At 37.1% G+C, this 11,325-nt stretch overlaps 1 protein-coding gene across 1 annotated transcript; it reads left to right on the forward strand.

Moving 5' to 3' along the window:
- Positions 1-2,232: 2,232 nt before the first annotated feature.
- Positions 2,233-10,205, forward strand: LOC140654444 (retinol dehydrogenase 8-like). The gene is made up of 6 exons (XM_072867728.1): positions 2,233-2,566; positions 3,723-3,884; positions 5,147-5,326; positions 6,421-6,514; positions 8,250-8,433; positions 9,395-10,205. The coding sequence occupies exons 1-6, from the start codon at positions 2,470-2,472 to the stop codon at positions 9,626-9,628; spliced, it is 951 nt and encodes a 316-aa protein (XP_072723829.1). The 5' UTR covers positions 2,233-2,469; the 3' UTR covers positions 9,629-10,205.
- The last annotated feature ends 1,120 nt before the right edge of the window (positions 10,206-11,325 follow it).

Below are 11,325 nucleotides of genomic sequence, written 5' to 3' on the forward strand. Positions count from 1 at the left end.
GTCAAGATACATTCATCTAAAGTATTTCTGCACTTCCAGAATATTTATTTTGCTATTATGAAAATTATGTAGCAAAAAAAATACTGTTTACTTATGGAAAGAAAAATATTGTGTGTTTTAAATCAAGCTATTTGTTTCTATATATGATAGTAAATGAAAAACATTAGAATTAGGTAGATGTTGTGGTTTAGCCCCAGCCAGGAACTAAGCACCATGCAGCCGCTCGCTCACTCCCCCCTGGTGGGATGGGGGAGAGAATCGGAAGAGCAAAAGTAAGAAAACTCGAGGGTTGAGATAAAGACAGTTTAATAGGGAAAGCAAAAGCCGCGCACGCAAGCAAAGCAAAGCAAGGAATTCATTCCCTACTTCCCATGGGCAGGCAGGTGTTCAGCCACCTCCAGGAAAGCAGGGCTCCATCATGCGTAATGGTTACTTGGGAAGACAAACGCCATCACTCCAAATGTCCCCCCCCTTCCTTCTTCCCCAGCTTTATATACTGAGCATGACGTCATATGGTATGGAATAGCCCTTTGGGCAGTTTGGATCAACAATCCTGGCTGTGTCCCCTCCCAGCTGCTTCTGCACCTGGCAGAGCATGGGAAGCTGAAAAGTCCTTGACTAGTGCAGCAACAACTAAAACATCTCTGTATTATCAACACTGTTTTCAGCTATGTTTTCAACATAGCCCCACACCAGCCACTATAAAGAAAATTAACTCTATCTCAGCTGGAACCAGGACAGTAGACCAGTGTAGTAATTGAAAAATATTAAACTAATTTTCATCCTCTCTTTAGGCAGATCAGTTTGCCTTCAGGCTAGAAATCTATGCATCAAATTTCAGACAGATGTTTTTAAAGCAAAGGAACACGTAAGCCTTTCAAACCAGGATTTTCAAGTGGAAAATGTAACTGTTCTGTAATTACAGTTGCATCACAACACTAGTGGAATTCCACTAACATAGTGTTGCATAAAGCCTTGCTTGCTCCTCCTACGTGCACTAAATATAAATGTGCACAAGCAGCAAAAGCAATTAGCCTAATATCTGAATCAGCTAAATAGCATTTGCACTAAAATTGTGTATCTGGATACTAACTTCCCTGGTAAAACTGTGGGTCAAACCTGATAAGTAGAATAATGATTACATTTTCTCATTAACTTTAGATGCTGTCTTGCTATTTTGTTGCTTGCCTGAGAAGCTAATGATTGCACTTGTTATACTGTTCAATTGAATTTATTTGTTTTGGAAAGGAGGGACTTTTTTTTTCCTAATATAATTTCAGTTAAATGTTTCTGTAGAGTCCTACTTTTCTTGAGTTACTAACCAATTTACATCTATGCAAATTCTGGAACACTAAGTTCATTCTTCTGAACTGCATTGCATTAACATGGGGTTATTGAATCTTGGAAAACATTTTTCTGTGTATAATGGCATTGCAATTAGCTGAATGCTGTTCAGAAGGCTAATTGCTTATTAAGGTGATTATTTTTCTGTCACTAAGGATGGGTTATAAATTTCACGAGACTGATTTTCTTTCTGAATGTAGTATGCCTACAGTTACTGTATGTTAAACATGAACTGCACCAAATTGCCAGTCCAAATGTCCCTCTGATTTAATTCAGAGTTTGTATGCAAAATTGGTGGAATATTTTCTCCCAAACTAAAACGGAGTCAGACATCATGCTAGTTCTGATATTTTTTTTTTTTTTCTAACTTGTCAATTGGAGAATAGAAAGTGTTCAAAGAGATTTCAGTGTTAGCAAGGATGTAGTGAAGCTGGTCTGTTCAACGTCTTCCTGGCTGTTCTCCACCGCCGGCATACTTGCTTACTTTCTCTATTCTTGGTTGGGAACAGTGCCAAAAAGAAATGTGAGGAATCTGTCTAAACAGCTTGTCTCTTTCCAAATCCACATCCCATTTTTCAATTTATTTTTTCTGTGAAGTCTATTAGGACTCATAATATTAAGGCATTGGGGAAGAAATCCATTTGTCATTCTGTTGCAAAAGAATGAGGAGGGTGCTCTAAGTGTAGGAGGAAGCCTGAACACCTCTAGCAGAGGGATCCCATTTTGGGTGCAGTTTACTTTCCATAGATGTGAGTGGAGGACTTGATGCTACAGACTGATTGTAATTGCGGCAAGGCTTTTCCTGCCAGTAGTATGCAAACTGGTTATTCCACTATTAAAAAAATCCATGTAGCTTACAAATGTCTAATTTTAAAGATTAATCAAATTTTGTATTAAATATAGTCCATGTTGATAATGCAGATTATAAGCTCATGCAGGAGCATCTGCTTCTGTTTTTGTCTAGTTGGAGATTATCCCTTAATCATGCAGGGTCCAGGTGTGCATTTTCAGATTTGTTGACTCAGGAAAGCTGGAGATGACATTAAAGGCCAATGCCATTGTAGCTACATTTAGGTTGTTGCTCCTCTGAACAAGAACTCTTGGTTGAACCACTCAGTGAAAAGAATGGCAAGAAGAAATGTCCTCATTACAGGTTGCTCCTCAGGGATTGGACTGGCCTTAGCTGTAAAAATGGCAAAAGATGAACAGAAAAGATTTAAAGGTAAAAATGTATCTGTTATTTATCTTTGTAAAAAGATACTCTTCAAGGCAGTACTTTTTTTTCCTCCCTCTAATTTAACAGGTGATTGTATTCAGTTTGGTGACTTGTTTCTTGTTAGTTTCCCCCCTCCTACTGTCATGAAAATACAATACAGTGAAAATATACTGCTTTCTGAAAGCAGATTATATTTCTGTACCTGTATTGAAGCTGAACAGCTACTTGAACAGAATAGTTTACAAAAAAACCGCCAGACAATACTATAAAAACAAATAGCTGAAAATGTCTGCAGTATGCTACCTTGGATATACATTCATAGTTGTAGTTAGCTTTGCTTCTCGCTACTAAAATCTTTGTTGAATGAAACGTACATGCCCATTTGAGGACCAAAGAAATCAATTTAGGAAAAAAGTTCTGAAATTTGCAATTTTCTCCTTAAAGCATGTTTCATTATTCTAACCCTGTGTACGCGTAAGAGGGTGAACAAAGGGGCTGGGATTTGTCTTTCCGCTGCAAAATTGGATATTTGCTATGACTGAAAATGGATGGCAAGGCAAATACAGCAATCTGTGGTAATTCAGTTTCTCACACTCTCATGGTATTTTACTGCTAACTGACTGGATGCAGATTCATAGTTTTCTGAGTAATTAGGCCACAATGATGATAAAACTAATTTATATTTTGAGAAGTAGCTTGCGAAAATAGACATTTTTGGAATTTAATGAGGCATCTGTCTTCCAATTTTTAATAAAATTATGGTTGTTCTGCTAAACATGTTGATGGTGATTTAAAAAAAAAAAAAAAGGATATCTGGAATCCAAAATTAGGTTTTAGGTACCTAAAAATGATCCTGTGGCATAACTTGATACCCATTATTTAAAGTTTTGGTGATAATATTATCTTCATACACTGCATGTTCTTCATTGTGCATAGCGATTTAATTCTCCTTTTGAATTTCTTGAAGATTTCAGAACCAGACTCTGGGAAATCAGCGACAATATATGTTGAAAATAGATTCTTTCTACTTTAAGTTTTTATCTGGGTTCTGTCACTGATATTTAAGATATGGATGTAAAAGCAATATTCTTTAATACTTCTCAGTAAGACTGCCACAGAAAAGGTTTTATTTCTGATAACTGTTGCTTCTGGTGTGTTGCAGTGTATGCCACAATGCGGAATCTGGCCAAGAAAGAGCCACTTGAGGAAGCTGCAGGTCGCAGGCTGGGCAAAACCCTTGAAATTAAACAACTGGATGTCTGTGATGAACAATCTATTAAAACTTGTGTGAATAGTATCCCCGACAGGAGGATTGATGTCCTAGGCAAGTACAGGATGTGTATGCTATTAACAGATATCAGTTTTCTATTTAACATCTTCTCAAATACCCTGAAGAAGTTCAATTAGTGTATTTTTTTTTAAATTATCAAAGTAATTACATAGTATATTCTGTTCAAGATTCTTAAGGCTTCGTGCAGATATAAGTGGATTAAATATCACCATGCTTCTATGAAGTAGGGAAGTTTGTTTTCCCTGTTTACAAAGCTTGTTTTCTCTGTTTACAAACAGAGAAGTGTCTTGGATAAGATGATACAGTTTTTAGTAAATGTGAGAGGAGAACTTTTGCCTAAATTGGCATCTTCATGTACAAGACTTTCTGCCCTATTGATGAAGCATAGCCCTGTTTACGATGAACCAACAGCTCTCTGTACTAAGAAAGCAACAGCATTTGGGAATTAGCAAGTAAAAGAATAAATGCAGAGAAAGTAAGGGTACTCTCATTTTATATTGAGAATTGTAATTGTACTTTACAAATCATTCAACAAGAAGTGTTTTCATACTGATTTGCTAAAAATAAATATTAGTTTCTTAGTGAGATGGAAATTGCTTACACCATCAACTATTAAATCTTCTCTAATAGAAAATTATGGACCTGCCTTTATTTTGATTAATTATTAAAGCACTGCTTAACAAGCTGCTTCTGCAAACTGTATTATACTCTAATTTGACACACTAGTTGTAGTGCAGAATGCCAGTTTTATCCATCATTCCCCACTTATAAATATCCAGGAGGCAAATAAAAATCAATGGAAGTGTGTGGTTTGTTTTTTTGGGTTTTTTTTCTTGAAGATGTGAATGTTAAAAAACAAAACAAAAAGCAGTCCAAAAAATGGCCTGGTCTATCACCTTTTGGAATAAATTGAAGACTTATGTTCATTCCTATGGATATTGACTAATTCTTAATACTGAATTCTAAACAAATATAGATCATTCTTGGCTCATTTTCCTGTAATCCTTTTATCATTTAAAGAAGAAGGACTAATCAGAAATAAATTAGTTAAAATGCAAAGTATCAGATAATTTAAATTGGATTAAAAGCATAATTAAAAATAAAAAAATATGGAAATGTCAAGTGTATTTGCAACGCTTTAGTGACAGAATAACATCTTTTAATCCTTTCTTTAAGGATTATTTAAGGATTATTTAATCCTTAATCCTCATCTTACTTTCAAATGCTTTCCAACAAATATTACAAGTTAATGTTTACGGAGGTTATTGCTCACTGTTGTCTTCCATTTTGTGCAGTTAGCAATGCTGGAATGGGGCTCATTGGACCTATTGAATGTCAGACCATAGATGAAATGAAAACTGTGATGGATACCAACTTCTTTGGATTGGTTCGACTCCTGAAGGAGATTTTGCCTGACATGAAGAGGAGAAAGAGCGGGCATATAGTTATAATAAGCAGTGTTATGGGAATACAAGGCAAAGTTGGTTTTTTTGTTTGTTTGAACGAAGAGTTCAGTATTCAAAATCTAAAGCTTACCTCTTTTTATCTGGAAAAAGTAAATGTAGGAGCTAGCATATCTAACTATTGTGCATTGTAATGCTGAAGTTCCAACTATAAAAAGCACAGCGCTTAGACCTGATGTTTTTTATGCATCTAGGTAGTATGTTACTACACAACTACTCTCAAGACATTTTAACAAAACCTGCAGAGTGATTTTTTTTTTTAGAGTTGTAACTCTAATTATTTTTATTTATTTTTAACAATTGTATTATTTTTGTTATCTGGAAAACAGGGCTTAGTAGCATTACTTTTCTCTTTCCTATTGCAAAAGATTATGGGGACAGGCAAACATGCTTTCTACACTCTGCACAAGAATAATGGAATGAAATCCAATCAAGTCCTAGACGACTGTACCACCTTTTTGTAAAGTTTCTCCTCTCCTAAAACTCCACAGAGTCTAATTTTAGCCACAGATAATGATGCTCCTACTCTTGTGTTCCATCTGGTCTAGCTGTATTTGTTTCAATTATTACAACAGTGGCATTGATCTTACCTGGATTATTCTGGTAAGCAAGGGTCCTAAGTCAAACTGCAAGAGTTGTTATTGCTTAATACAATACTTACCATCCACCTAAATGGATTGATGTAGTGCTTTTTCTAAATCACTCAGATGCAAGCTGGATCTCTTGCATAATCTTATCTCCTGCATTGCACTCAGCTTCTGTGTTCGTCTATAGCCTATTAAAGTCTTGCTGATAAATAATGCAGATGGTGTTGTATGTATAGACACTTTCATACCTTAGACTACAAAATATTTAGTATCATCCAAAGAGATCACAGCGTCAGCTAGGAGGAAGAAAAGCATTACTCAAGCATCCTTTCCTAGAGACCTTCAATTTTGAGACCATATACAAAAAATTAGTATTTGGATTCAGTATGCACAAGGATTTTTCTAATGTTTTCCCAGCAAGACTGTAGAAATTTTGGGAAAATACAAGAGTTTTAAAAACTAAACTATTAGTATGTTGAATACAATCACATTCTCAGGATGTTTTGTTTGTACCATCAGGTATCTTATTTAATGATGTTTATGCTGCATCTAAGTTTGCTGTGGAAGGATTCTGTGAAAGTTTAGCTATACAAGCACTAAAGTTCAAACTGCAGTAAGTATTGATCTGCTGGTGTAAATTGTATTTTAGATAATTTTAAATATATTCAGAGCTAGCAAGCAAATTTTTAAAGCTTGCTGCTATCTAGGAGAAACAGATTGAGGAACCCATGGAAATTGTACATCACAAAAGACATAGAAATGTCCACATTCTTCACATTATGTAAGCAAATAAAAAGGTCTAGATGCTAAAATAGACATGTTCTCTTGATCAGTTAAAGGCTGTTTACCTTTGGATAAAATACAGTTTATGTAACACTTCTGAAAAACAGATTCTTGCATACAATATCATAGGAATAAAATTATAATATCAACCTGTAATATTTTCCTTCAGAAAGGTTAACAGGCTTCTTGGGCAATTCACAGATAAAAAAGTTCAAGGGCTCATCATAGAGAGAAAGCAGGTGGAAATCCATCAGAATGGAACACAGGGCAAGATACCTATAATGACAGGAGGTGGGAGGAAAGTGAGAAGAATGTGGTGTACTATTACTGTTTAAGACAGTATTTAAGATAATGGTCCTGTTCATTGTCTGTGGGACTTTGGGGTTTGATTTGTCACATGTATATTCACATTCATGTAATTCTGCTACTATTCTTTGTGTGAAATTGTTAAATATCCATTGCATCTCTGCATGCCTAAGCGTTTAGCTCTTGTGCTGTGGGAGAAGAGAGAGCTTGCTGTTATGGGATTTCAGAGACAAGGTGGCATCCAAAGTGTGATTTTGCATACCGCTCTGAAAAGTTTGGAGGGATTTAAAATAAATATATTGTAAATTACACACAGGGTATACCAGAATTCATAATAAGATTTCAAGAGTATAAGATACAGCAAAAAAAAAGGTTAAAAAAAGAAAGTAGAATGGGAAAAGTCCAAGGTCCAGTGTGAAGAGTGACGCAAGAGAAAAGGCTTGAATTCCTGCAGCAGCAGCAGCTGGAATTCTGCTATCAAGGTCACCAGCTTGATTTAGTTCTAAAGAAGAGCCTGACCAGGACTCAAGTCTAGGAAGAGGTCCTACCCCAAAGAGTGTTTGATAAACATCGTGGCTGGGAGTAATTACTGCCTGAGAAAAGATCTGTGAAAGAACTGACCAGTAACTGTACTTCAGTGATTTGCTATAATAAACTACTGAGCAAAATAAAATTTTCCAGATTTGGCAGCAGCCAAAATCTGTCCACCCTCAGCAAAATTCTCTATATTGTATTTTATTATAATATTGTGGAGGGATCTTGAATTATGTAACACTAACAGCTTGACAAAGAAAATGCATGTTTGGGCAATTCCCCCCTCTCTTCCAGCTACTTCTAGTATTATAATGGGAAAGCTGTAACAAAGAAATCTGTGTAGGATTTTGTCCAGAAAGTAATGAATTTTTTTATGAACCTTTAATTATTTTTCTTAATATTTTATAAGTTCTTGTGGATAAATCATCCTTTGATTCCACAGCTGCGAGACAGCAGGTAACAACTCCACTCACTTCTGCTATGAATTAAGTTACAGCACTTCCCTGAAATTTAAGGTACGCAGGTTTCTGCTACTACATGTGGATGGGTAGGAGCATGAGAGCAATAATGTGGTACAGATTGCCTTTACAGAATGTACTGTTTAATATTGCTTGGTAACGTGTACTCACAGTGCAACTCTTCAATCTTCTTTTTTGAGAAGGATAGAGAGGTGTATTTCCCAGGAAGGACAGTCAATAAACAGTATATCTTTGCTTTTTGAACAGGTTAAGTTTGATTGAACCAGGCCCAGTGGTTACAGAGTTTGAAAGAAAAGTGTTTGAAGATGGAATGAAAATGGATCTTTCAGCTGCAGATGAGGAAACAGCTGAGATGTTTACTAATATTTACCTTAAAAATTACAAACAAATTTTCCAGAGCCTGGGACAAAGTGCTGAAGATGTTGCAGAGGTAACTCATCAATAATTCTCCATCTTCTTTTTTCTTTTTTCTTTTTTTTTTTTATTTGGTCTTTTTAATTTACGAATGCTCTGGTTGGTTGGTGGGTTTTTTTGGTAGAAGCATTAGATTTAATTAAATGTAATTTACACAATTTAAAATTATTTTTAAAAACTCAAGAGAATCTCGAGAGTTTTAAGCAAAACCCTTTAGAATATTAAAGGAATGTTCATTCTGAAGTATTGAAGACAACTATGAATTGTAATTTAAATACCAGTGAGGTATTAGATGCACTTATACATAATCTGGTGAAGTCTGAACATTCTGCAGCGTTACCATACATCTACACAGGGTTCCCACCATTGATTACAGCCACTCTCCTCTCCATTGATTAAAGCCACTTTCCTCTCCATCTCGCTTAGTAATCCCTCTGCTAATGTGAAGTTCTCTCAGCTACCCCAGACCACCAAGGCACAATAGAAGATGCATGGACGTAGTTTCTGGTGCTTGGGGCTTCCTGCAGGAAGACAAGTTTAGGCAAGCTGTGGAAGGGGACAATGACTTCAGGTGCTTACTGCTAAGGAATAGCTTCAGTGTCAACTGAAGATTCCCAGATCTTGCTGCAAAGTGCACCATTCCGATCCTTTCCCAGTGAACTGTAAAAGAAAGGATCTACCTATTGTGAGCATATAGGCATAATTTTGGAGGACTAGTCAGGATACTTAGGTATCAGGTGCTATCACCATGGTATAGATAAACAGAAATAGGACTAAGAATAAATAACATGTACTTCTTATGGCCTTAAGAATATTTAAGAAAAAATTATAATGAAATTCTAATAAAACTACAGAAAGGTTTTACATAATTCTAGCACTTCCTTCTTCTACTTTTCCTCTGCTTAACTGAAAACTAGGTTTTAACTTTATTGTTTTGGCAAAGGTTTTTCAACAATTCTGTTTCTCATTCTTGACAGCATACAGTAAAGATAATTCTTGCAGAAAATCCACCTTTTCGCCATCAGACCAACACCTTGTATACTCCAATGACAACCCTGAAATACGCAGATCCAAATGGAGATCTACCCATTGATATATTCTACAAAATGGTTTTTCATCACGACAAAATCTTCAGTGCAAGTCTTAACTTTATCAAATTGCTAAGGTGGAGAAGTAGAAAGAGCTTTGACCTGGGAAAACCCTCACAATAAGTATGAGATTATATACTGCAAATTGGAATTACTTGTTGTAGCTACTGATAATGCAATATGTTGTTATTCAAATGCCTTTGCTCTGTAATTGTGAAAAGGCATTCAAGGTGTTTATTTGAGCTTAGCTAAGATATTCAGCTCAATGCGTTTATCTTGAACTTTACAGTTTGCAGAACCTTGAAATTAAAATCCTCTAATTATAGGTTTATTCTGTTTAGTGTTTGCTTTTTACAGAGATCTGTTTTCATGGGAACATGAACATTGACTGATACTTGCGTATTCAATATTAACCAAATCCCCTTCACTTACTAGAATATAATACATACCGAGATGTGTACTGTATGTAAATTAGATTCTTAATATCATAACAATATTTTATCTTTTTACTTATTAGAATATAATAGAATTAGTACAGTAATCCCTCAATCACAAGAAATCAGGTCTGTCTACCACTAACGTAAGAGAAAGTCTCATCAGTCATAAAATGTTGCAACTAGAATATTTATTATTCATATATATATGTTATAATATTCTGAATGCTTCCTTTATATGCAATGGTTACCGCATATTACACATAGTGGACAATAAAATGTTTTCTAAAAGCATCTCAAAATAAAGTATCTTCTTACTGTCTAGGTACTATTTTTTTCAAAAATAACAAAATATTATCAGTAAGAAGTAATTTAAATCCATTAAATGCCTTCAGGGCCTTGAGTGGTTGAAGCTGAGCCACAGGCTCTCCTTTTCCAAGGCATCCTAATAAAATACTTATTAAACCAAAATTCTAGCATGAGGAGAAGGTCTCTTCCCTCTCTCTCTCACCCTAGTCCTACAAGTCAGCTGAGGCTAAGCTGTGGGCCTGGGTTTAAGTGCTGTTCCTGCATGGCGTTGTTCTCTGCCCTCCAGCCTTGCCTCGGTGCTGCCCCAGGCTGAGATGAAGGCCCAGTGCCCCTCGGGCCTCCAGGCTGCAGTTTCTCAGCACATTCCAGCAGCAGTCCTGGTTTCACTTGGAGCACCCAGTTGGAGCTCACTGAGGATACAGGAACTGGCTTTCTCTTTCCCTCAGTGCTTTCTCACTAAGCCTAAGTCTCACTCCATGCTGAGAGTTGCAGTGGCCCTGCCCTGCCTCTCCCCAAAGGCTTGCTCAGAGGAGCCAAGCAGCAGCCCCTGTGTAGGCAGCTCCTGCGGATACCGCGCACTTCAGGTAACACTTTGCAGTCACTCGTTGGTGAGGCGCAAGGCGTGGGGGTGCACAGGGACCTCCCTAGGACCACAGGCAGGGGAGTGCTTGGAGGACAGTACCCGCAGTAGCCCCCTGTGCACAGCTGGAGGCCTCATTTACATGCCACTTGTAACTCAGACCTCCTCCTCCAAAATAGTAGGCTGGTGCCTGCACCCCAACATCTGTGTGTGGATGGGGCAGAGGTGGGAATAGCAGTTAGGCTGCAAAGGGGAAGGCAGGAATTAAATGACAGTTGAGTGCTGCTGGGGCTGAAGGGAGCATGGCCACTTGCCCCTCTGCACCCCGAGGTGCAGCCAGAGAGACCCCATCACTGTCCGTTGAGGGTTAGGCTTCAGCACAGGGTCATGGCTTGGGCAGAGGCATCCAAAGAACAGCAGGGCCTGTCAGTGGTGAAGGCTGCAGCTGGAGCGTCCCCTTTCCTCTCTATATTGCTTAGGTGTGGTTATCTCTGGCC

Source organism: Ciconia boyciana, chromosome 7 (genome assembly GCF_034638445.1).
Source record: "Ciconia boyciana chromosome 7, ASM3463844v1, whole genome shotgun sequence".
Taxonomy (NCBI): domain Eukaryota; kingdom Metazoa; phylum Chordata; class Aves; order Ciconiiformes; family Ciconiidae; genus Ciconia; species Ciconia boyciana.

Bases quoted from the DNA above. Each gene is read 5' to 3' on its own strand.
- LOC140654444 (XM_072867728.1), top strand. From the start codon at position 2,470: ATGGCAAGAAGAAATGTCCTCATTACAGGTTGCTCCTCAGGGATTGGA. The intron at 3,885-5,146 runs GCAAGTACAGGA...CATTTTGTGCAG, and splicing joins CAGGAGGATTGATGTCCTAG to TTAGCAATGCTGGAATGGGG. The intron at 5,327-6,420 runs GCAAAGTTGGTT...TTGTACCATCAG, and splicing joins CAGTGTTATGGGAATACAAG to GTATCTTATTTAATGATGTT.